The sequence below is a fragment of the Coregonus clupeaformis genome, chromosome 2 (assembly GCF_020615455.1).
Source record: "Coregonus clupeaformis isolate EN_2021a chromosome 2, ASM2061545v1, whole genome shotgun sequence".
NCBI classification, from domain to species: domain Eukaryota; kingdom Metazoa; phylum Chordata; class Actinopteri; order Salmoniformes; family Salmonidae; genus Coregonus; species Coregonus clupeaformis.
In genome coordinates, this window is record NC_059193.1 from 18,043,782 (window position 1) to 18,070,890 (window position 27,109).

Sequence of the window (27,109 nt, forward strand, 5' to 3'; positions counted from 1 at the left end):
GCAAAATGTGTAGAATTGCATGAAATTAGCTTTAAAACTGCAACATTTTGTCTCAGCCTCATGGCAAAATGTGAATAAAAGCACAAGCTATAAAACAAAAAGATTCCCTTCCCTATGGCAAAAAGTGTAGAATAGCATTAGAAAATTGCAAATGTTTCTCTCTGCACAATTGCAAAATGTGTTGAAATGCAGGAAGTTAGCAGATTTCCAAAAGAATGGAGGTCGGTGCCCGGGGGCCACAAATGTGGTAGTCTGGCCCTGTGGGCAAGGCAGAAACAGACACCCAGGCAAATAAATTACCTCCTGAAAAGTACACAAATCATTCTTTCCCTTGACAAGCCATAAAGACATGCCTTTGCAAAAGCCATTGTGTGGAGTGAGTGATCGGGAATGACAGGCAGGCAAAACAAACTCATAACACTCTTGCACTCATATAATCCCAGTACTCGCATACTATGGGTTTAGCTACCAAACGCATACTATGGGTTTAGCTACCAAACCAAACAGTGGCAGATGTCTGGGGATGTACTGTAGGGCATATTGAGCAACCAACCAGTATGAAATGGCGTAGAAAAAGGAGGATTTATGTTGGAATGTAGAGATTCACTTTCGGTGCTAAAAGTCTGCAACTCCAATGAAGAGGCCAGTGGACATTGCTTTTACCAAATGTTTCTAGTTTTTCAGACTTAAGCTCTATGTATGTATTTGCTGTATTCACTTTGTTGTATGGTATACTAACACTGGATGTTATTACTACGTGACACGTGCTGTACATCACGAATAAATAAAATAATTGACTTCAAGTTGTGGCTATTTCGATATTATATGATCAAGATTTCTGCACAGAACATTGAAGTGTGACACTATGAAAAAATATATCTCTGTTTTCCAGTCACAGAGCTAGCGAGCTACAAAACACTGAATGAAGAAATACAGTGTGATAAACACATTAAAAAACATTTATTCTAGTTTTACAAAAATAACAGACGATGTTCCTTCTTTTACAAAACTGTGATATCACAACAAATATACTTTTGCGAGACAAAAAAAGTGAGCCTGACCATTAGCATCAAAACAAGTTGACTGTTTCATTTCGTTTTACATCAGTCTCCTGATGCTCCATCTCTCCCACTGTAGAGATAAGTGATGTCCTCGACATTCCTTCCACACATAATGTAATTCCTGTTGACTCGACAGGGCTTTGGTAGGGCTCCTAACTGGTCATCATGCGAGGGGCGATACTCATGGACATGAGCTCCTGGAAGAGCAGTTTGCAGGCGTACGGCATTCTGACCAGGGAGATCTGACAAGAAAAAGTGGAAAAGGTACAAATATCTTCATCGATAAATCTTCATCAACAAAACTAAGGCTATAGAGGCCCAGAGTCAAAAATGTTATAGGCACATTTCACTATACTGTATTGACATCATGGTTACAGTAATAACAGTAGAATGGATATAAACAACATGTGAATAGGCCGACTGATAAAGAAATGTGTGAGTAAGATATGACTAAAATGTCACACCCTCAGTTAAACTAATAATGTATGACTATTAGTAGACTAGAGCTTAGAGAGTTAATCAAATGTGTTTATATAAGATGCATATTTGCCCAGCAACAGAGTATTTGTGTCTTGTAATTAGGCAAGCAGAAGTGCAAAATGATTGAAACCAATAACAGGAGACCGGTTCCAAAAACAGATGTCCCCACACAGGGAGGGGGAGTGAAAAAGGCTAGCAGAATATTGTGAGAACAGCGATAACTATGTATGGGAATAGAGAAAAAAATGCAGCCTGCCCGAGCAAGGAGTAGACTATGATAAGAACATGCATGTGTATGTGTGTATGTGTGTATGTGTGACCTGATGGTCAGGAGAGCAGAGGATAACCACATGAGCTAAACCCAGGTGTGAGTTTACAAGATGTGTACAGTGGAAAAATACAGCCCGCCTAAAGCGGGGTGGGATTTTTCCTCTGGCGTGTGTGTATAAAAATATTGTACGTCCATTTTGTGGCAGAGCGCTCTCGTGAATAAAGGCTGACCATTGCAGAAAAGGGGTCTTTGTTTAATTTATTTAAACTAGAGATTTACACCTCTGGGAATTATTCAAAGATTTAAGAAGTAGTTGACTTCAACCATTGAGATAACACAATTCTTGTGACACCGACCTAAGCATAAACATGCATAACAGGGAGACTGGTGGTGGTGTTGGTCCGTACCTGTGTTTTGTTGCGACAGCCCCTGCACTCGTAGGTGTGTGTGCGGGTATTGGCGATGGCCATGAGGCCACATAGGTTGCAGACGTGGACCTGGTAGGGGTCGGACGCCTCGAACAGCCTCTCACGCAGGAACTGAGCCGCGCCGTGGGCTATCTGACAATCACGCTCCATCTCCCCAAAACGAAGACCTCCGTCACTGGGTGCCAAATGAGAGCATGGATAGTAAAGCGGGCCAAATCAGGGCCTGTATTAACAAAGCTTCTGATCTAGGATTGCATTTATTATAATCTAAAATACCTAACTGATCATAGATAAGCGCATACTTAAAGTTGGTTTATGGATACCGTTTAGAAATGCATAACCAGTGCACTCACATAGTGCCATAAAGGGAAAAAGTAATACGTTAAATAATTCTTAATGTTCTTACCGTGATCTGCCTTCCATGGGCTGTCTGTTGAGGATCTGGACTGGGCCTCGGGCCCGAGAGTGGATCTTGTCATCCACCATGTGCTTCAGGCGTTGGTAGTATGTGGGCCCGAGGAAGATCTGAGAGGTAATCTTACGGCCGGTGAAACCGTTGTACAACACCTAGAAGGGAAAGATGAGGCCAGTTAATTGTACTCTATAGACAGACTAGTGTGAAATAGCGCAGTCTGAAATAGCTACTATTGAAGTAGGTGTGAATGGTGAAGGGGGCTGATGTCCTGACCTCGTTGCCTCTCAGGTGATAGCCGTACTCAGACAGCAGGTTGGAGACTTTCTGCACGTTGACCGCATCGTTGAAAGGCGTGGCGTCACCAATCTCCCCTTTGTTGGCTGAAACCTACAAAGTGAAAGGAGGGCGGGAGGGTGAAAACATTGCTACAAGAAAACTGCCATACACAACACTTGATTTAAATGATAAATGTCTAAAAAAATAAATGCTCTGCTTGTTTTTTATTTAACAAATTCTCACTTACCTTTAAATTTGTAAAATATCTAATCTAGATGACATACAATCCTATTGGTTTAACATGATCAGTTTACTGTCACCTCTTAAGAGGTCTCATAAAAAGGAGTAAAAGTTGAAGTGGGTGGAAGAGTCATTAGACAGGCTACAGTACCTTGCCCTGCAGGCACTCGATCAAATGGCCGACTGTCATACGAGAGGGGATGGCGTGTGGGTTGATGATGATGTCTGGGGTAATTCCCTCGCAAGTGAAGGGCATGTCCTGCGGAAAGCATCGGAACGATGGACATAGTTCACTTACAAAGACTTCTGTGTGAGGGTTCCAATTTTCTGAACCAGTTCTTCTAAGGCATATCCTCTTACAGGAATGTGGCACATTCTACAGAGACTTTCATGTTATATTCAAATCCGTGTTATAGTACATACTCCTTCTGGGACGTTGCTTACTTAGCATTTCCTGTGAAGAAGCCTTTGGTTGTATTTATGTTTAGGTTCAGTCTAAACACAATACGTCTCTAGACCATTGACTAGACACCATGATAAACATTGCCTGGCTTAATGATACTGTGTAGTCTAGTTAAGAGTGAGTAGTTCTATAGACGAGGCATGAGGAACATATGTCTAATACTTCACCTCCTGTCTGTACTGAATACCACAGGTACCCTTCTGCCCGTGTCGACTGGCAAACTTGTCACCGATCTGGGGGATACGAACAGAGCGAACCTGCAACAAAAAACAAATGGAGTTTGAGTTAAGTCATGCCACAAGTAGGCCGATGAGTGTAAAGTGTAAGGAGGCTTCATAACCTTATAGCCCAAGGTTAGAGGGTGCAATATTCCATGTTTCATTTAGTCAATCTGTCAACTCTCATTCAGCTTGTTTGTCTTGTTGCTTCTATGGAAGCAATGCTGCTTGTAACTCAAGGATAATTCAAACCTGCCTCTACTGTGGATGTCATTCCTGCCTACCCTAAACTTGACAATTGAGAGAGAAGTAGAGCTTTCAACAGGGGTAATTTGTTACCATTTGTTTGTTTTACATTTTTACAGCCTACTAGTGTGTTGTCAACTTGTCACAATATGCCTACTGGGGAAATCTAGAGGACTCTGGACAAACCCTGATCTTGCAGAACTTGTAGCCCTCCTGGTTGAGGGTGACCATGACTTGGTCCACGATACCCGTCTCGCTGGTGCGGAGGAAGGTGCTGCAGTCCCTCTTGGTGTATCGGCGGTTGGTGCTGTCCAGCTCGTCGTCGATCTCCGGCAGGGTCACCGTCTTGCCAATGATGACGTCCTCGCCCGAGACACGCACGCCGGGAGCTATCAAGCCGTCGTCGTCCAGCTTGTCGTAAATGGCGTGCCTCATGCCTGGGGGAAGGGGAGGAGCATTGGGTTGTTCAATGAGCAATTCTCTTTGTATGAATGCCAATTTAAGAGACGTTGCTGATGGAAAATGTATGAGATGATGGAAATAGTAGGCTCAGATTTTCTGGCCGACTCCTTTACATTTCTAGATGCCAAGGACGTACCCGAACAAGTTTCGCGTGTAGGTTTTTCAAAGATTTCCTCCTGATCGAAGCCTTTCTTTGACTCCTGTTCTTTGTAGGAGCGGTAGAACACAGACCTGAAATAAAAACACTTATTTACACCTTCGTCTTAAGTCATTTTCACAGCAAATTTCAGTCTTCAAATCACAGCACAAACCTGAAGAATCCACGGTCCACCGCAGAGCGGTTCATGATGACAGAGTCCTCCTGGTTGTAGCCAGTGTACGCCGCAATAGCCACAATCGAGTTGATACCTAAACCAGGCACAAATGGAGGATTTCAACGAGCCAGAAATAGAACCCTTTAGATCAGAGTTAAAGAGTGTTATTGGCTGCCAATTCTGCAGTCCTCCAGTTCTCACCTGCAGGGAGCTCTCTGAAACGCAGGTACTCCATAGAGCGGGTGGTGACTAAGGGTTTTTGGGGGTAGTAGAGCACGTGGGCCAGGGTGTCCATCCGCACGTGGAAGTTGGTAATGTACACACCCATGGCTTGTTTACCCATAGCAGACTGGTATGTGTTTCTGGGCGACTACACGGGAAAAGGTGGGGAGAAATGTATTCATTGATTTACAGTTCAAATATAGATATATAAATGAGCAATCCCAAGGCTGATAAAAAAATCTTAATTTAGGATGTTTTATAGCCACGTCTTAGCATAGGTATTAACGGTCTCTTGCCATTGCACCTATTCAAATCAGCCCAATAAGAAAACATATTTTAGGAGCATGATATTTTTTAGCTGTACCTGGTTGTGATCGGGGAAGGGGATGATGGATGCACAGACTCCCAGGATCATGGAGGGGTGGATCTCACAGTGGCTGTATGTAGAACAGTAGGCCACGCCCTTCTCCTGGAGGTCGTCAGGGGTCATGGCCAGCATCACAGTCTCCTCCTCCAGGGTGTCGATGTACTCCACCACGCCGCTGGCCACCAGGTCCTGCCAACTGTAGTTGTTGTACTCCCTCTCCTTCAGCTGGTCAATGTGTCTCCTCTTCAGCAGCAGCTTCTGTTTCTCTACGATCAGCAGAGGACGACAGATCCTCCCTGCGTCTGTGTAGATGCGGATCTCCCTCTCTCGGATGTCTCTGATCATGGACACCTAGAAACGGGTAAAAATGTATGACAACATAGAAAATCTAAAAAGGGGATATTGGGTTTTTATGTGTAGGTTAATTGAATTGAATAATAATAATAAAATAATGAAAATGTCAGAAAATTGGAAATTCCTGAAAATCTGGAAAAATCATATCCCTTACCTCAGACACAATGATGTCCATCTGCCTCCTCAGTTTCCTCAGTGTGTTCATCAGCTGCTCTGGGTCCTTGTGTATGCCCACCCAACAGCCATTGACAAAGATCTTTGTGGCACTGTTAAGGTAGAATTAATGAAGGAAAACGTCAATTAAAATGCAGATAAAATGGGTTGACAAACTTTTCAGAGACATGAAAGACAGAATGTTTTTGATATTTTCTGGATTAATAAAGAGCAGTGCGCTGCCATCTGCTGGACTCACTCCGCGATGGCTGCCGGTGAGATCTCCTCCAGGTTCTCCATGCTCCACTCCTCCAAGAACTCCAGGATGGGAGAGGGCTGGGAGCCCACAGAGATGTAGGCCATGAGGGCCAGGTTCTTCACTAGGCCTACAGCATGACCCTGGAAAATAGACAGGGAGGGGACATAAAATGGGAGACAAAATAAACGGGGACAACACTTTCAATGTCAATTTTAAGTGCGAGCTCCTTGTGGGTAACAATACAATTTGTCATCATACAACAACTTCCCCCTTGATAATGAACATAAATGTGATTTGGAGTGGTATTGGTTGTACCTCTGGAGTCTCAGCAGGACACACCATGCCCCACAGCGTGTTGTGAAGCTGCCTGGGCTTGGCCAGCTTGCCATCCCTACCGATGGGGGAGTTCACACGACGAAGGTGAGAGAGGGTGGAGGCGAAGGTTAAGCGGTTCAACACCTACAAACAGACGAGGTATGTTCTCGTTTTTAATGGCGATAAACAATCATCTTGTAGCAGCATAATGGCAAACTAAGCCTAAACTATATAGGGATGTGTACGAGATGTCTTCTGCCCTGTGTTACCTGGGACACTCCAGCTCTGGCCTGATGGGCCTTCTTGACGTCACCCCAGTTCCCCGTGGCCAGAGAGTACTTCAGGCCGTCGGAGATGATTCGTGTCTTGATGGCCAACTCCAGGTTGAAGTCTTTCCCTCTGTCAATAAACTTCTGGGCGTAGATGCGGATCTCTTTCAGTAGGTTCTTGAACATTCTAAATGCATCCAAACAAATGAAAAAGAGCTTGATTAAAGTTCCAGCCTTGGTATCCCATTGACTTCATACATATTCACCAAATGCTCCGTTTGAATAGGAATGCGGTTAGCACAAAGTAGCACTACATCTGTGAATTAAAGCTCTCTAGATTCTTTTATAGATGGTGTTCCTTTAGGACTTACCCACGGAACAGGAAAGCCAACAGTGGCCCAGCCAGGTCCAGTCTCTTGTTGCCGTAGTGATCCCGGTCATCCAGCTCTCTTCTGCCCAGGGCCGCTAATAGGAGTCTGTGGACCATGTACCTGCAAACAGACACCGATACACAACTCTGAGTTACATCAATACATCAAACAACAACATATTGCATAAAGACCAATCAGTAACATCATGCAGTCATAACCATAGAATTACATATAGAATCTCCAACAGAGACCTGGTGAGTTATAAGATCTCTATGGCAGTGGTTTCAACCTGTGGTCAGCAAAGTTTGTAATAAAAAATAATAATATATATGGCATTATTAATGATGTTATATACAATTGTACATTACTTTTCACAATGCAAATTGTTTAACAGACATCCATCTGTAATAATAGGCATTTAATATGTTCCATTCACTGATAAAATTACTCTAAATGTGACCGCTAAGGGGGAGGTGGGGGGGGGCTGGTCCAACTAAAGGTGTCGTAAAAACATTTTAAAAATGCACCCCCTCCCCAACTTTAAAAAATATTTTCACGTGACACTCCCCTTGTACTATAAAATAAATAAATTTAACACCTTTCCCCCTCATAGAGCTAACTCAAAATAATGTTTAAGACCACGAGCCGACTAGGTGAAAAATCTGTCGATGTGCCCTTGAGCAAGGCACTTAACCCTAATTGCTCCTGTAAGTCGCTCTGGATAAGAGCGTCTGCTAAATGACTAAAATGTAAATGTTAATGTATAAATACCAATAACTGTAGCAACCCTGTGTCTATAAACGTGGATATCAACTTTGCCACTTCAGCATGCTTTTGTGGCAGTTAGATGCCATGCAGGGCTGCTGGCCAGAAGGTTTGCCGACCACCACAGATGAGCTCACTCTCCCTGCCTGTTTCATTGATGGTTTTGCGACTGCACTTGAAGAAACTTTCAAAGATCTTGACATTTTCCGGATTGACTGACCTTCATGTCTTAAAGTAATGATGGACTGTCGTTTCTCTTTACTTATTTGAGCTGTTCTTGCCATAATATGGACTTGGTATTTTACCAAATAGGGCTATCTTCTGTATACAACCCATACCTTGTCACAACACAACTGATTGGCTCAAACGCATTAAGAAGGAAAGAAATTCCACAAATTAACTTTTAACAAGGCACACCTATTAATTGAAATGCATTCCAGGTGACTACCTCATGAAGCTGGTGGAGAGAATGCCAAGAGTGTGCAAAGCTGTCATCAAGGCAAAGGGTGGCTATTTGAAGAATCTCAAATATAAAACATATTTTGATTTGTTTAACACTTTTTTGGTTACTACATGATTCCATGTGTTATGTCATAGTTTTGATGTCTTCACAATTATTCTACAATGTAAAAATGTGTAAAAATAAAGAAAAACCCTTGAATGAGTAGGTGTGTCCAAACTTTTGACTGGTACTGTATATATACAGTTGAAGTCGGAAGTTTACATACACCTTAGCCAAATACATCTAAACTCAGTTTTTCACAATTCCTGACATTTAATCCTAGTAGAAATTACATGTCTTAGGTCAGTTAGGATCACCACTTTATTTTAAGAATGTGAAATGTCAGAATAATAGTAGAGAGAATGATTTATTTCAGCTTTTATTTCTTTCATCACATTCCCAGTGGGTCAGAAGTTTACATTCACTCAATTAGTATTTGGTAGCATTGTGTTTAACTTGGGTCAAACGTTTCGGGTAGCCTTCCACAAGCTTCCCACAATAAGTTGGGTGAATTTTGGCCCATTCCTCCTGACAGAGCTGGTGTAACTGAGTCAGGTTTGTAGGCCTCCTTGCTCGCACACGCTTCTTCAGTTCTGCCCACACATTTTCTATAGGATTGAGGTCAGGGCTTTGTGATGGCCACTCCAATACCTTGACTTTGTTGTCCTTAAGCCATTTTGCCACAACTTTGGAAGTATGCTTGGGGTCATTGTCCATTTGGAAGACCCATTTGCGACCAAGCTTTAACTTCCTGACTGATGTCTTGAGATGTTGCTTCAATATAGCCACATAATTTTCCTTCCTCATGATGCCATCTATTTTGTGAAGTGCACCAGTCCCTCCTGCAGCAAAGCACCCCCACAGCATGATGCTGCCACCCCCATGCTTCACGGTTGGGATGGTGTTCTTCGGCTTGCAAGCTCCCCCTTTTCCTCCAAACATAACGATGGTCATTATGGCCAAACAGTTATATATTTGTTTCATCAGACCAGAGGACATTTCTCCAAAAAGTATGATCTTTGTCCCCATGTGCAGTTGCAAACCGTAGTCTGGCTTTTTTATGGCGGTTTTGGAGCAGTGGCTTCTTCCTTGCTGAGCGGCCTTTCAGGTTATGTCGATATAGGATTCATTTTACTGTGGATATAGATACTTTGTACCCGTTTCCTCCAGCATCTTCACAAGGTCCTTTGCTGTTGTTCTGGGATTGATTTGCACTTTTCGCACCAAAGTACGTTCATCTCTAGGAGAACGAACGCGTCTCCTTCCTGAGCGGTATGACGGCTGCGTGGTTCCATGGTGTTTATACTTGCCTACTATTGTTTGTACAGATGAACGTGGTACCTTCAGGCGTTTGGAAATTGCTCCCAAGGATGAACCAGACTTGTGGTGGTCTACAATGTATTTTCTGAGGTCTTGGCTGATTTCCCTATGATGTCATGCGAAGAGGCACTGAGTTTGAAGGTATGCCTTGAAATACATCCCCAGGTACACCTACAATTGACTCAAATTATGTCAATTAGCCTATCAGAAGCTTCTAAAGCTATGACATCATTTTCTGGAATTTTCCAAGCTGTTTAAAGGCACAGTCAACTTAGTGTATGTAAACTTCTGACCCACTGGAGTTGTGATACAGTGAATTATAAGTGAAATAATCTGTTTGTAAACAATTGTTGGAAAAAGCACACAGCCAAGACAACGCAGGAGTGGCTTCGGGACAAGTCTCTGAATGTCCTTGAGTGGCCCTGCCAGAGCAGCTATGCTACCCACCCAACCTGGCAGAGCTTGAGGATCTGCAGAGAAGAATGGTAGAAACTCCAAATACAGGTGTGCCAAGCTTGTAGCGTCATACCCAAGAAGACTTGAGGCTGTAATCACTGCCAAAGGTGCTTCAACAAAGTAGTGAGTAAAGGGTCTGAATACTTATGTAAATGGGTTATTTCATTTTTTATTTTTGATACATTTGTAAAAATGTATAAAAACCTGTTTTTGCTTTGTCATTATGGGTAGTGTGTGTAGATTGATGAGGGGGGGGGGAAACAATAATCAATTTTAGAATAAGGCTTTAACTTAACATAATGTGGAAAAAGTCAAGGGGTCTGAATACTTTCCGAATGCACTGTATGTCCTAGCCTAATTCTTTCAGGTAATAATTTCTGGTAATAAATTATATTATTAGCCTTATATTTAATAATAATAATATGCCATTTAGCAGACGCTTTTATCCAAAGCGACTTACAGTCATGCGTGCATACATTTTTTTTTGTGTATGGGTGGTCCCGGGGATCGAACCCACTACCTTGGCGTTACAAGCGCCGTGCTCTACCAGCTGAGCTACAGAGGACCACAGCTAATGAATGATGGGCTATAAATTAGCTTCTAACTTATAGCCTCTGTCTCTTGCGCAATACGCACCATGCGCTCTGCTTGGCCTCTCTCTTTAAAAAAACGCTACTTAGCTCTTGGAGTCCCAGGAAAAGCTGGAAGAATTTATTTTTAGCGTTTCTTATACTAATAGACTATTGGAAGAGGGATTCAAGTTCTTGCTTGCTGAATGTTAAATACAGCAGCCAATAGAACTCATGGCCACGGCCGGGAAGTTTGAAAGAGAGAATGCGGGATGGTGGTAGGCTATAGCAGTTATTTGTTCAGAAGCCTAACCATTCAATCTTCATGAAGAGAAAGCCATCTGCATCTTATTCTAGTCTTATATTATTCAAGCATGTCATTACAATGATGAAGATCAGGACAACGAAACATTGCATTTAACTGTTGAAAGCGAGGAAGGAATGAAGCAACAATAGAGAAATGGAAGGTAGGCTAATACGCACATTGCACAACAGTAGGGGAAATATTATGTAAGGTATGCATGCATCAGCCTACTAATTATACAAATCTAATAGGGCCTATTATATTTCAAAATTAAAATCGAATTCGCTAGCCTATAATTGTAACTTTGTAGGCTGCATGTCCTGCACCAGCCACAAGTCCATATAAAACAGTATAATAGAATACAATAATACATTCCACACTTAAAAATATTAGTTTATTAGGAGCTTGTTTCATTTACTTACCCAAGAGAGCGTAACTACATTTATGGGCTTTTATGTGTTTCTGTCGTGGGTAATGTGCGGTAGCCTATCATAGGCTATGTATTGGTAAAATAAAAATAAATGATATCGGCACAATCATTTGGGCTTTTTTGGGCTTGAGCTCATAACTATTCTTTAATGTATGGCTCATCAGGCTCAGGTAGCATCAGACTTGAATTTTAATGCCGGTTGGGGAGAAAAGTGAATATTCTGGGGTTGGAACATTTGTAAAATACAGGGGACACATTCAACCCTAATCTGTAGCTTATTCTTTAGATGTTTGGGGCTGCTGGTGAACCATGATGTGCAGGCATAATCAAAGTGGCACTGGACTAGTCCGCTTGTCACAGTCTTTAGGGTGTCTATAGCTAGGTTTCCATCCAACTGGCGACAGATTTTCATGCGAACATTCTAAAATCTGCATATAAACAATGAGCATTTCGGGGTTTCCTTCATGAAAATTTGGCGCCGGACAGCATGACTGGGAAGTTTTAAGTCCCAAAATTGCATCCTGCCTGAATAGGGAGTTGCACAGTAGGCCAAACCGTGCCAACATTTTTCTCATCTTCCACTACAATATTAAAACATTAAATTCCCCTTGTAGGCTTTTCACTATAGGCATACTCTTTTTCCTCTAACTTTAGTTTTACGTCAATAAAAAATTATTCCATCTTCACAATCAACAGTGGCCTAGGCCAAGGCTCCTCCCTCTCGCTCGCTTCTAAGCAGCAGGCTCACCTGCTTGTAAGGCATAAGAGAATGGTGCTGAAGCGCACATTCGGGGTGTAGGCTATGATAGACAGTCTCTCCTGGACAATTTGACTTGCTACAATTTTATTTATTGGCTATTCATTTTTTTTTTATTGTCCAAAGGCCGCAATTAGCCTACCGACTAAGGGAAACCCTTGTGCATTTTCCCATCAGAGTTGCGTTTCCATCTAATTGCAGATAAAAGTCTGTGTAAATACGTAGTGCACATAAAAATTACTTTTGGAGGTTAAATTCCCATGTACCGAATAAAAAAATACAAGTTAAATGATTTCCATGGCATTTTCAACTCTAGGCCTACAGATGGTTTCGTCACAAAAAATGTTGAGTAGGTATAGCAGTGTGCCCACTCTGGTATTGGCACGTGCAATCTAGCCAACAGCTTGCAGATACAGTGCAGTTATAGCCTACTACATGATGAGATTATTATGGACATAAATGCGAGATTATTTATATTTGTCAAATGGCAGCCAAGCGTCGATCAAGTCACCAGAATAAGACCCTCCATATTTATTGAAAGGAGAATCAACCTCATCACTGTGCACATTCACCACCCTGTGAAGTTTATCATAACTTCTTTCATCTGTAGCCTAATAAACTGCATGCCCTATGATGTCATGACATTTGTTATCCAACATGTAGGCTACTTTACTGCATAAAATGGTTGGATGGAAACCTGGTTAATGTCAAGCCATTTTGAGGATGCTGGAATTATATTTTGAAGTAGCCTAATCAGATTAAAACATTGTGTCTGGTTGTGTTTATGACACATATAAAAAGGTAACACATTTTAGAAGTTAAATGATAAATATTTAGGCTATATTGAAGCATTAGGTTCTAGGTGCGCGAGGAATAGCCACTAGGATTGGAGAGGAGGCAGAGCATGTGTTAAGCTGTCCTGAATAACTAGGCCTGCCTGGAGCATATGTGGACACATTATTACAGGACGACTTGGGAGAATGATCTACAAAAGACAGCGCATTCAATATCAGAAGTAAAAATACAGCAAATACACTGCTCTTTCATGCGCAATGATGCACCTGGCCTGTCCGCTGCCTATCAGCTATTCATATTTAACATTGATGCAGCTTTGAATGCTTTTATATGTGGTATAATTAAGCAATAAGGCCCGGCGCAACGCTTAGCCGTGGTATATTGGCCATTTATCACAAACCCCTGAGGTGCCTTTTGCTATTATAAACTGGTTACCAGCATAATTAGAGCAGTAAAAATAAATGTTTTTTTATACCCATGGTATACGGTCTGATATACCACGGCTTTCAGCCAATCAGCATTCAGGGCTCGAACCACCCAGTTTATAATTGCTAGTTAGCCTTTTGCCGATCTGGATAAATGATCCACCTACCACTAATGTCACTATAAATGGTGGATAGAGGGCAGTATAGACCGTTAGACTGGTAGACTATATTGACCTGTGGTACAGTACAAGTTACCACATTGAAAAGCGTAGGTCATAAGGGAAGTACCAAAACACCTCCCCAAAGCAACAAAAAAAAGTTAGACAAGCCTCCCCCCAGTAAATTGGCCCTAAGTTTTGGAAAACAATTCTGCCACTCCGCGAATGATTGTCCTCAAGAGCTTATTGCAGTGATTTGGTGGTCCTCGGTAAGGAAAAGACTAGGAACTCCTGCTCTATGGTCATTACATTAATATAACATTATAAATACTCACCCTAAGAAATAGGCCTTCTTGGTCTCACAGAAGTCACTGACGCCGACGTGGGGCAGCACCTCCTTCTGCAGCACCTCCTTGGCGTACTTGATCCTCCTCTCCTTGGTGACACCGGGCTTGGCACCACGAGAGCCGATGAAGTTCAGCGCCACGTTCTGTTCCTGGATCACAAAGGCCTCGTCCAGGGATGGCTTGACCTGGTGGAGCACAGCACGTCAGATAGGAAGTGTGTGTGTGTTTAGTGTTTCCTGTATCTAGAACATCCTAAGAGATTTACCATCTCCATCATCTCAGGGTCGTCAAAGTCGTAGATGATGTGCTCCAGGATGTCTCTGTCGGACACAAAGCCCAGGGCTCGGAACACTATGATGATGGGCACCTCCTGTCTGATGTAGGGCAGAGTGGACACGATCCTCTGACCAATGGCACTTTTCTTCACCCCCTGAGAGAAAAAGAAACAAAACAAATGTTGACATGTAAATATATGGGATGGTAGCAAATTTGCAAAACAAGTTTTGGACAAGGTATATTTGTGTTCAAGGTTGTTTGTTTCTCACCTGTCCTCCCCTGGCCATCATGCTGACCCAGATGGAGCTGGTGGGGCGCGAAGAGTTCTCCAGGCAGGAGCGGCATTCCCCTGTGTACGCATACTTTGAGTCCTTCTTAGCGAAGACGTACACTGTGTTCGTGGCCATCTTCTCCTGGGCGATCAGGACCTGCAAACCAAACAAGGCAATTGTTATCAATAGCTCAATTGCAAAAGCTTGTGTTACTGCTCATTCATTGAAACCAGGGTTGGCTAGGTTCCTTTCTAAATGTAATCCGTTACAGTTACTAGTTACCTGTCCAAGATTGTAATCAGTAACGTAACTTCTGGATTACCCAAACTCAGTAACTTAATCTGATTACTTTCAGTTACTTTTAGATGACTTCCCCCTTAAGAGGCTTTAGAAGAAAACAAAAATGAATATTACCAATTGAACGACATCTATTGCAGGATAAATCAATGTTAGAGTTTACATAGCTGGCCAAAAATAGGATGTTGCATTTTCCTTTATGGGATGGTTATGTAGGCTTCTTCTAACCCATTGTTTGCTACTACAGATAATAATACGAATAGGCTATATCTTTACATTAAAAACCAAAGTCTGGGGGCCTCCCGAGTGGCGCAGCGGTCTAAGGCACTGCATCAATCCCGGGCTGTATCACAACCAGCCGTGATTGGGAGTCCCATAGAGTGGCGCACAATTGGCCCAGCGTCGTCCGGGTTAGGGGAGGATTTGGCCGGGGGGAGCTTTACTTGGCTCATCGCGCTCTAGCAACCCCTTATGGCGGGCCGGGGGCCTGCAGGCTGACCTCGTCATCAGGTGAACGGTGTTTCCTCCGACACATTGGTGCGGCTGGCTTCCGGGTTAAACGGGCGGGTGTTAAGCAGCGCGGTGTGGCTGGTCATGTTTCGGAGGACGCATGCCTCGACCTTCGCCTCCCGAGCCTGTTGGGGAGTTGCAGTGATGAGACAAGATCGAAATTTGGGACCCATTGATCTTCAAGAATAGGATTTGGAAATATAGATTAGGCAAATTGTTTAACCTGAGCATAACCCCAAAACTAAGGACTTATTAGCCTACTCTACAACTGATTTTGTTGTTAATCGCCGTAGGCTACACCACTGCTGTCGTCCTTACCTCCAAGCGTTTATTCAAATTGGATAATCTTTGGATTGCCGACAGCAGTAGCACCATTTGAAGACATACAGTGCCTTCAGAAAGTATTCATACCCCTCAACTTATTCCACATTGTTGTGCCTTAATTCAACATGGATTAAATAGATCTCTCACCCATCTACGCACCATAATGACAATGTGAAAACATGTTGTTTTTAGAAATCTTTGCACAATTATTGAAAATGAAATACAGAAATATCTAATTTACGTTAGAATCACCTTTGGCAGCGATTACAGCTGTGAGTCTTTCTGGGTAAGTCTCGAAGAGCTTTGCACACCTGGATTGTACAAGATTTGCACATTATAATTATTTTAATTCTTCAAGCTCTGTCAAGTTGGTTGTTGATCATTGCTAGACAGCCATTTTCAAGTCTTGCCATAGATGTTCAAGCCAGTTTAAGTCCAAACTATAACTAGGCCACTCAAGACCATTCAAAGTAATCTTGGTAAGCAATTCCAGAGTATATTTGGCCTAGTATATTGGTTATTGTCCTGCTGAAGGGTGAATTTGTCTCCCAGTGTCTGTTGGAAAGCACACATCCAGAATTTGCCTGTGCTTAGCTCTATTCCGTATTAATTTTTTACTCCCTAGTCATTGCCGATTACAAGCATACCCCAGTCATTGCCGATTACAAGCATACCCTAGTCATTGCCGATTACCAACATACCCCAGTCATTGCCGATTACCAACATACCCCAGTCAGTGCCGATTACCAACATACCCCAGTCATTGCCGATTACCAACATACCCCAGTCATTGCCGATTACCAACATACCCCAGTCATTGCCGATTACCAACATACCCCAGTCATTGCCGATTACCAACATACCCCAGTCATTGCCGATTACAAACATACCCCAGTCATTGCCGATTACAAACATACCCCATGACAAGCATACCCTTGCCGATGACAAGCAACATGATGCAGCCACCACCATATTTGAAAATATGAAGAGTGGTACTCCGTGATGTGTTGTGTTGTATTTGCCCCAAACATAACACGTTGTATTCAGGATATAAGGTTAATTTCTTTCCCATTTTTTTTGCAGATTTACTTTAGTGCCTTATTGCAAACAGGAAGCATGTTTTGGAATATTTGTATTTTGTACAGACTTCCTTCTTTTCACTCTGTCAATTAGGTTAGTATTGTAGAGTAACTATAATGTTGTTGTTCCATCCTCACTTTTCCCCTATTACAGCCATTAAACTCTAACTGTTTTAAAGTCACCATTGGCCTCATGGTGAAATCCCTGAGCAGTTTCCTTCCTCTCCAGCAATTGTGTTAAAAGGGACTCCTGTATCTTTGCAGTGACTGGGTGTATTGATACACCTTCCAAAGCATAATAAATAACTTCACCATACTCAAAGGGATATTGAATGTCTGCTTTCTTTTTTATCTACCAATAGGTGCCATTCTTAGCGAGGCATTGGAAAACCTTCCTGGTCTTTGTGTTTGAAATTCACTGCTCGACTTACAGATAATTGTATGTGTGGGGTACAGAGATGAAGTAAATCATGTTAAACACTACTATTGCACACAGAGTGTGTCCATGCAACTTATGCACATGTTTTGTCCTGAACTTATTTAGGCTAGCCATAACAAAGGGGTTGAATACTTATTGACTCAAGACATTTCAGCTTAATTTTTAATTAATTTGTAAACATTTCTAAAATCATAATTCCACTTTGACATTATGGGGTATTGTGTGTAGGCCAGTGACACAAAATGTCAATTTAATCAATTTTAAATTCAGGCTGTAACACAACAAAATGTGGAAAAAGTCAAGGGGCATGAATACTTTCTGAAGGCACTGTAGCTTGGATTGTAGCTTACAAAAGCCTATTCTTGCTCTTTTCCTGCGATCCTTCAAAACGCAGTTGGTGTGTCATCATAGACTTGTGGTCAGACTCGCTCAGGCGGAACAAACCTAAACTTGCACCTTTTTTCAATGCTGATTTGAATGGCATTGATAAAACATGAAGGTGTCAAACATTTTTTACGCAAACATCCTTTCTGAATTACTAAATGTAATCCTAGACGGAATCTAGTTATTTTTTTAAGTATCTGTCATCTGATTACAATATTTTTGCTGGTAACATTACAGATTACAGTTCAAGTTTTTTCGCAATATGTTACTCCCCAACCCTGATTGAAACAGAATCAAGACCAGATATCTGCCCTGAAGTCCACCCTCCACTTTCTCTCTCCTTTTACCTTCTCTGACCCGTTGATGATGAAGTAGCCCCCGGGGTCCAGCGGGCACTCGTTGAGCTCACACAGATCACGGTCTGTCAGGCCGCTGAGCAGGCAGTAGGTGGAGCGCAGCATGATCGGGATCTTGCCGATGAAGGTCTTCTGGTGCTGGGTCTGCAGCTGGTCCTCACCCTCCTTGATGATGGTCTTGGTGATGTCCACGTACAGGGGAGCAGAGTACCTGTATAATACAGATGTGGGCCTAGTTGGCACTGGCAGCACTGAAGGTTGCAAATGATGTGCAAGGGAGAATTATCATGATAAAAGTATGGCTCCAAATGAGCAAACTTACGTAAGGTTCCGGAGTCTGGCCTCGTTGGGCATCATAGGCGAGGGGGCTCCATCTCTTTCCCAGTGAGTGGGTTTGGAAAGGTAGATCTGCTCAAACTTCAGCAAGTAGCGTGGCTGTAGAGCAACATAAAGGGAGCGTTAACAGGGCAATAGTAAGTGCCCTCGTAGAGAGAGGCCCTACATGGAGCTGAATATCTGAAAGTGCCCGTCTGTCACTCACCGGATCCTCCACCTCTCCAGAGGTGTGCTGGGCCTCAGCCTGCAGGTCGATGGGCGGGGCATCCTCCACGATCCTCTGCACGGACATCTGGATGAACTCGTCAAAGGAGTCCAGCTGCTGTCGCACCAGGCCCTTCTCATCAAAGTAGGAACTGTAAGGCGCATCAGAGAGGATAGTGTTATTTGAACATAAGCAAGCTGCATAGTGTATATTACATGAGGATAAAAAAATAGGAGAGATAAGTAAGAAGAGCATAATTTTACCTGATAACAATCCAGCAAGCTTCCTGCCATAAATCGGGGGTGATTTCATCCTCATCCTCATCGTATTGGATATCTGCAAGAGATCACAGAAAATACATCAACAAAGTGAATGCAGACGCAGTGATATAACATTAGCCAAGGCCCCAGCTAGTTCATGGAGTTTACTACATTCAACAACTGATTGACACAAAGAAAGGTATTTTAGCTCTGCAGATCTCAAAGATAGCTAACTTTGTTTTTTTCAACATGGCATGATGTGATGTTCATATAGCTAGGCCTAGTTGAAAGTGTGATATAGTTAGGTGTTTATTCTGGTGAAACCATTTTTGGTATGTAACGTTAACTAGCCAATTAGTTAACCTTGCAAACTACATAGCGCTAGTATGCTTGCTAGCTACTGTACCTATCTATTATTGGTGATGCGCATATTAGCCTATATGCTAACTAGCTTGCTAGCAGCAAGCTAGCAAATGGCTGAAATACCAACAAACCTTCATCTTGGTCATACATGGTTACTGCTTACTCCCTCTCGTGTTCGCCTAAATAAGCAGAACCCGACTTTTAAATCATCAACAGTGTCTGATTCAACGCTGTCTAACGTTGCACACTTTGCTAAATTAACACAAAAAGATATCGATGGTCAAGCCTAAACGTCACTTCCTATACCAACTTTATTATTTTAATGTGCAAGAAATTAGTCTTAACTAAATATGTTTACTACTCTGCTCTAATATTAACTATTATAATCAATGTTTTTCTAACAAACAATATGTTTTATTATATTAGATATCGAATCTTAATAGATAATAAATGTAAATAAACGGCATTTCCGGAGACGTAAGTTCCTGTCAGGATATAAATGGTTTCTAGCCGCAGCAACTCACATGCGTTTTTATTCAAGGTTATGTAATCACACTGTGATTTCTAATGTATGATTCAATTGTATTCATTTGTAAAGATGTATAAATTGTTGCAAGTCCCGTTACGTGAACTTGTTACTTGTAAATGTTCTCGACATCTATCAGTTCCATGTCTATCTGTAAAGCATAGGATCTCATCACCTCCTCTACCAAGGCAGTATACTTCTGCACTTTCTTTTGTATTGAATAACACATGGATGACCAGGTTTTACAGCACTGCAAGAGGAGCAAGCGGTGAAACTCAAGAGCTGGGTAAAAATGTCAAAATTCAGGGGACATACACCTCCATAGAGCCAGAAAAAGAGGAGGAATTTGTTTTCCTGGACTACATTGAACCAGAAGATAGTCACATTGACCAACTTCATGGTCAGCTCCATGTGAACTCTGTCTCCATGATTTCCAAAGAAGACAAGAGGTTGCCGCCGAGGTCAGGCTCCGAGAAGCAGCAGAGGACTCTGGAGCAACAGCTGCAGTCATTGAAAGATGGGACCGTCAACAAAGTGGAGACTGCGAGCCTTGATTCTCTCATCGAGTTTCATGATGTAGGGTTCCCTCTCGAGGAAACAAGCAAGAAGAAGAAAAAGAAACTTAAAGGACAGCAGAAAATCTATGGTACACCAGATATGGAGGAACCTGTCAGTGACACCTGTTGCAACGGATGTGGCGCAGTCATGCACTGCACTGCCCCTGATGTGGCAGGCTATCTTCCAAGTGAAAAGTATAAACTTTTGCTAGAGGAAGACGAATTGAAAAAGGCAATTTGTCAACGTTGCTACTTGCTCACACACCACCAAAAGGCATTGACTATCAAGATGTCCAAGGAGGAATATCGGGATATAGTCCGCAGGGTCAAATCAGAGAAAGCATTGGTACTGTTGATCGTGGATCTCCTGGACATCCCAGACTCCATAGTACCAGACTTGCTAGAGCTTGTTGGAGAAAACAAACACATAGTGGTTCTGGGTAATAAAGTGGACTTGCTCCCTGGAGACTCTGAAAACTACTTGCAAAGGATTAAACGTCAGCTTTCCATGTACTGTGCTGATGTAGGCATTTCCAGTGATAATATCAAAGATACCCACCTCATCAGTGCCAAAACGGGATACGGAATAGAAAATCTCATCTCAAGTCTTCAGAGATCGTGGAAGTACAAGGGAGACGTGTATCTGGTAGGAACAGCCAACGCAGGGAAATCCACACTGTTCAACAGTCTACTGGAGTCAGACTACTGCAAATCCAGGGCCTCAGATGTGATCCACAAAGCCACCATATCTCCATGGCCTGGTAAGAAAGAGCTCTGCCAAGCCTGGAACCCACAGTTTCACTATAAGATACATTACAAACACTCAAACAAGGCTGTGAACAAAAGGCTTCTTGTTGAATAGGTTATTTTGTTAATTTCATGACCTTGTAATAGCACACAGACAGTCTGACTGTTGTAGAGCTTATTTATGGAACTCTTCTTTCTATGCTGCTGTAAATCAGACGTCTTGAATAAGCTTTACTTTCCAACGACTTTTACAGTCACATTGATGGAAAGCTGGAACCAATAACACCTACAGTGAGTATACCAAACATTAGGATTACCTTCCTAATATTGAGTTGCACCCGAGAACAGCCTCAATTCGTCGCGGCATGGACTCCACAAAGTGTTGAAAGCATTCCACAAGGATGCTGGCCCATGTTGACTCCAATGCTTCCCACAGTTGTGTCAAGTTATCTGGATGTCCTTTGGGTGGTGGACCATTCTTGATACACACGCGAAACTGTTGAGCATGAAAAACCCAGTAGTGGTGCCGTTCTTGACACAAACCGGTGCGCCTTGCACCTACTACTATACCCCATTCAAAGGCACTTAAATATTTTGTCTTGCCCATTCACCCTCTAAATGGCACACGTACACAATCCATGTCTCAATTGTCTTCTTTAACCTGTCTCCTCCCCTTCATCTACACTGACTGAAGTGGATTTAACAAGTGATCTCAATAATGCATCATAGCTTTCACCTGGATTCACCTGGTCAGTCTGTCATGGAAAGAGCAGGTGTTCCTAATGTTTTGTACACTCAGTATATGTCTGTCTGTATAGGCTCAAGTCTCTAAAATGTTGAAAACAAATTCTTAAATTGTCTTTGAAATTGAATATGATCCACAGGTACAACGCTGAACCTGCTGAAGTTTCCCATCATCAACCCCACCCCGTATCGCATGTTCAGGAGGTCCGAGAGGCTCCAGAGTGCCTCCAAGCAGACCGAGAGTGATCTTTCTCCACAGGAGCTCAAGAGACTAGAGCAGTTCAGCAAGCAGGGCTACCTAGTGGGTAAGAGATTGATGTTGGCTGTTGGGGACATGACTGGTGGTAACCCCACAGGATAGCCTAAATACCAAGGGTTGAAATGGACAACCCATACAGCTCAACCCTTGGCCTTCTGTGTTTTCAATGGCTTGCATTGTTGCTTTTAGATTTGTACTGTTAATGTAGGCTAATTATTTAAAATCTTATTTTGGTTTAGGTCGCATTGGGAGGACGTTCCGGACCAACGTAGAATCCAACAGAGGCCTGATAGAGTTTGATCCTGATAGTTTGGCCTATGGAGAGGATGTGATTGACAAGGAGGAGGAGAGAGACCGTACTCTTTCCAACCCTTCTACGGAAGTGGACTTGACGCTCAACGAACTGAAAGACGCCCACTGGCTCTATGACACCCCTGGCATCATGAAAGAGCATGACGTGAGCTACTTCCTATTCGCTCTTGGCTCCACTGTTACTCTACACCAGGCTAAAACTCTGCCCATATTCTATTGTTATTTCATAGATTGTAATGCAACTCATTACAATCCTGGAATCTGTCTAAAATAGCAACCTATTGGTCAAAGGTAGTGCACTATATAATCAAATCAAATCAAATCAAATCAAATTTTATTGGTCACATGCGCCGAATACAACAGGTGCAGACATTACAGTGAAATGCTTACTTACAGCCCTTAACCAACAGTGCATTTATTTTAAACAAAAAAAGTAAGAATAAAACAACAACAAAAAAGTGTTGAGAAAAAAAAGAGCAGAAGTAAAATAAAGTGACAGTAGGGAGGCTATATATACAGGGGGTACCGTTGCAGAGTCAATGTGCGGGGCACCGGCTAGTTGAGGTAGTTGAGGTAATATGTACATGTGGGTAGAGTTAAAGTGACTATGCATAAATACTTAACAGAGTAGCAGCAGCGTAAAAAAGGATGGGGTGGGGGGGCAGTGCAAATAGTCCGGGTAGCCATGATTAGCTGTTCAGGAGTCTTATGGCTTGGGGGTAGAAGCTGTTGAGAAGTCTTTTGGACCTAGACTTGGCACTCCGGTACCGCTTGCCGTGCGGTAGCAGAGAGAACAGTCTATGACTAGGGTGGCTGGAGTCTTTGACAATTTTGAGGGCCTTCCTCTGACACCGCCTGGTATAGAGGTCCTGGATGGCAGGAAGCTTTGCCCCAGTGATGTAATGGGCCGTACGCACTACCCTCTGTAGTGCCTTGCGGTCAGAGGCCAAGCAGTTGCCATACCAGGCGGTGATGCAACCAGTCAGGATGCTCTCGATGGTGCAGCTGTAGAATTTTTTGAGGATCTGAGGACCCATGCCAAATCTTTTTAGTCTCCTGAGGGGGAATAGGCTTTGTCGTGCCCTCTTCACGACTGTCTTGGTGTGTTTGGACCATGATAGTTCGTTGGTGATGTGGACACCAAGGAACTTGAAGCTCTCAACCTGTTCCACTACAGCCCCGTCGATGAGAATGGGGGCGTGCTCAGTCCTCTTTTTTTTTCCTGTAGTCCACAATCATCTCCTTTGTCTTGGTCACGTTGAGGGAGAGGTTGTTGTCCTGGCACCACACGGCCAGATCTCTGACCTCCTCCCTATAGGCTGTCTCATCGTTGTCGGTGATCAGGCCTACCACTGTTGTGTCGTCGGCAAACTTAATGATGGTGTTGGAGTCGTGCCTGGCCATGCAGTCATGGGTGAACAGAGAGTACAGGAGGGGACTGAGCACGCACCCCTGAGGGGCCCCCGTGTTGAGGATCAGTGTGGCAGATGTGTTGTTACCTACCCTTACCACCTGGGGGCGGCCCGTCAGGAAGTCCAGGATCCAGTTGCAGAGGGAGGTGTTTAGTCCTAGGATCCTCCAGGGAATAGGGTGCCATTTCAGACACACCCCTGCATCCTCCTAATTGAATCGGCATGTATGCGTGATGTAACTGTTTACCAGCACTAGGAGAGCACACTTGAGACTAATTAATACCCTTTGACTAAGTTTCCCTTCTGATGCAAGAGGGTTGGCAGATAAAAATAGTTCCTTAGCTTATCCCCTGGGGAGAAGGAGTCCCTTGTTATTCCTCTCCTATAACTACATGACGTTTGGAAGTATCATTTACACAAGTGGGATGCCACGATACATTTACGCACAGTGCAATAGAACAGACTAATGCATCAACCATCTTGCGTGTCACTGCAGTAGATTCATGATTATTTTATTGTACCACTCTCATAAAGGTTTTCTTACAAGACAAGCACCAACTAGTGTTGAACAGAACAATGCCATCCATTCAGCTCACCCCCAACCCCCACTCTCTCTCCGCTCTCTCATGCTTGTTAGGTCCTCAATCTGTTGACAGAGCAGGAGGTCAAGTTGGTGGTGCCCACACAAGCCATCGTGCCCAGGACGTTTGTGTTGAAACCTGGAATGTCGCTATTCCTGGGAGCTCTAGGACGAATTGATTACCTTCAGGTGAATGCCTTCTTTCATTATTGCTTATGAGATCTCACCATGCTAAACTGTGACATCAAAACAGTGGCGCACACTTTTGTCTTTGTCTTTATGAGACATATTATTCATTTCCCAGGGCGAGAAGTCCTGCTGGTTTTCAGTCATTGCTTCCAACCGGGTCCCGATTCACATCACCAGTCTGGACAAGGCTGATAGCATTTATCAGAAGCATGCTGGTCAAATCCTGCTGGGGGTAAGTTGATGCTGCTTACTCTACCCAGTTAAGGACGTAAAATCTCTTTCTCAAATGGTACTACAAACATGTTTACAAATAATGTTATCAACATGTAAGAACTCGCTGTGAATAGGTACCAATGGGTGGAGAAGAACGCATGAAGGAATTCCCCCCTTTTATCTCACAAGAGTTTGAGCTGAAGGGACAGGGTTATCACAAAGCCAGTGCTGATATCAAGATGTCCTCTGCAGGTAATACACACATCATTACAAATTGATCAACCAGCCCACCCAGACATTTCAGGGTTGGTATTTTTCAAAAAAAGCCTGGTGCTACTGATTAATTTCTTATACCCTTAGGATGGGTGGCAGTGACAGGAGTCGAGGGGAACAGTCTCCTGCTGCGTGCCCACGCTCCAGAGGGTGCAGGGCTCTCCCTGAGGAGTCCACCTCTACTCCCCAACATCGTTAACCTGAAGGGAGAGCGCATCAAGAAGTCTGTTGCTTATAAGACCAGGAAACCGCAGGCCCTGGTGGACACCAGCCTGTCCTACAAAGGAGCAAAGAGGCTCAAGGTGAAGAAGGAAAAATGAAGTGCATACCAACATCTCTATGGGGCAACGAGGGTTTTCATGGCAGAGGCTTTTTGGACTGGATATTTAATTGTGATGATACAGCACTTTCAGTTATGGATTCTTTTCAGCTCTGGGTTTTGTAAAATTGTCTGTAAATGTAACGATTATAAATACCCTACATACAAACAGCTGTCTTTGTTTATCGATGTGTAGACTTGTGCTTCAGTTTACATTGCTTTCTTTCCATTTAGACAGCAGGAAGGGAACCCTTTAGTGAACCAATTTTATTTTATTTTAAGTATTTTGAAATGTAATATACTTTTAAACGTATCAGTAACTGCAGACAATGTAAGAAATGGAAAGGAATCACGCACCAACAATACCTCTCGATTCTAGGCTAACTTTTATTTAGAAGTGTAGAGCAGAAAATGGTACAGGATGTTGGTTTTAAACTGCACAAAAAGGTTTTAAACAGCCAATTGTTTTCACAAAGTCTTGGGGACAATGGCCAATAACTCCCCACTTTGGTGAAGGTATTAGAAGTTTGTTGGCAATTATTGAATTGAAAAAAAAAAAAGAGTACATTTCTTCACTAACTGCAAACAGCAAATGACGGGTATAGGCTAAAACTTCAATTAATAGCCAGGGTGTAATTTTTTTTTAAATCACTGAACACAACCGCCGCTTATTAGAGCCAGGTCCTCTGTAGCTCAATTGGTAGAGCATGGCGCTTGTAACGCCAGGGTAGTGGGTTCGATCCCCGGGACCACCCATACGTAAAAATGTATGTGCACATGACTGTAAGTCGCTTTGGATAAAAGCGTCTGCTATATGGCATATTATTATTATTATTATTATTATTCTATTTCCCTAATGCACACAGCTTTTGCTCAATAAAATGTTGAAAAGACAACAACACTGTTTATTGTGACCAGTATAAACATAATAACAAATCCATTGCAGATCAGACTTGCAAAGACTAGGCTGCCTATCATACACCCCTGATTTTGTGCTTCAGCACCATGAATTTGATAGTGTTTTATTTTTGGTGGCACCATGGCTAGCAACAATGACAGAATTCAAAAATATGTTTAAATGCACATGACTGGGAATATCAGAGCTGTGTCCATGGTAACCTCGTAAATATTAAAAGGGACAGGTGTCTATTTGAGACTGCGTTTAATAGAAGTTTTACGGTACATATGATTACACAATATGTGAATGCAAAATGGTTAAAGAATGAACAACTTTTCCTATCGACTAAAAAGCACAATACAGGAAGTGAACAAAGAAAATAGATAATTTACAAAGAGATAAGAGGTGTACATTTACAGTGATACGGAATCTAACCGTCTAGATAAGAGTGCATCGGCTAAATTCGACCAGTTTTCCAAGGAACCCTGATACTATTCTATGCCTTCCAATAGTCATGAAACTCAAAACATAAGTCTTTATATTTCTATACTTTCTCACTTTGGCATCATACCCAAAATACAATATTGCACTGAATTCACTAAAAGAGTACACATGGCATTTTTATTAGCTCAGTCTACCAATCACCTCAATAGAACAGAAAACTAGATGCATATGAAAGAAGTATATCACTGATGGCCCAAACAGGCTAAGCTTTGGAGGCACAATTCTGTACAACAGATGAGTGGTGTGATAAAAACTGCAGAAATAAAGTTGATGGGTTTGATCTGCAGAGTAATTAAAGAGTTACAACTAAACCTCAAGGAATGGTTCTAAAGATAGACATGATGTAACAACAATATAATTGAAATCCAACCTCTTAGTGTAAGAAAATGTGACTCAATTATCAAACCTACACTGTTAATATGCTAAAAACATCCAAACAAAACCATAAAATAATGATTGTCGA

At 42.6% G+C, this 27,109-nt stretch overlaps 2 protein-coding genes across 3 annotated transcripts; one reads left to right on the forward strand and one right to left on the reverse strand.

The window, feature by feature from the left end:
- Positions 1-941: 941 nt before the first annotated feature.
- Positions 942-19,392, reverse strand: LOC121533958 (DNA-directed RNA polymerase II subunit RPB2). Its single transcript, XM_041840355.2, has 24 exons — positions 19,245-19,392; positions 18,754-18,826; positions 18,491-18,641; positions 18,272-18,384; positions 17,941-18,160; positions 14,558-14,716; positions 14,278-14,442; positions 14,001-14,197; positions 7,185-7,304; positions 6,814-7,000; positions 6,545-6,688; positions 6,230-6,369; positions 5,972-6,083; positions 5,461-5,814; positions 5,076-5,244; positions 4,872-4,968; positions 4,697-4,791; positions 4,285-4,535; positions 3,802-3,891; positions 3,323-3,430; positions 2,929-3,042; positions 2,647-2,807; positions 2,220-2,415; positions 942-1,303 (listed from the first exon to the last, which is right to left on the reverse strand). Exons 1-24 carry the CDS (start codon positions 19,261-19,263, stop codon positions 1,214-1,216), a joined length of 3,525 nt encoding a protein of 1,174 aa, XP_041696289.1. The 5' UTR covers positions 19,264-19,392; the 3' UTR covers positions 942-1,213.
- Positions 19,393-19,596: 204 nt separating this feature from the next.
- Positions 19,597-25,924, forward strand: noa1 (nitric oxide associated 1). 2 transcript variants are annotated; one of them, XM_041840367.1, is made up of 7 exons: positions 19,597-20,957; positions 21,828-21,992; positions 22,186-22,403; positions 24,308-24,439; positions 24,555-24,671; positions 24,787-24,904; positions 25,013-25,924. In XM_041840367.1, the coding sequence occupies exons 1-7, from the start codon at positions 19,685-19,687 to the stop codon at positions 25,243-25,245; spliced, it is 2,256 nt and encodes a 751-aa protein (XP_041696301.1). In that variant the 5' UTR covers positions 19,597-19,684; the 3' UTR covers positions 25,246-25,924. The 2 variants fall into 2 exon arrangements, with proteins under 2 accessions (XP_041696301.1, XP_041696311.1); XM_041840377.1 differs by having other exon boundaries at positions 19,614-19,654.
- Positions 25,925-27,109: the final 1,185 nt, after the last annotated feature.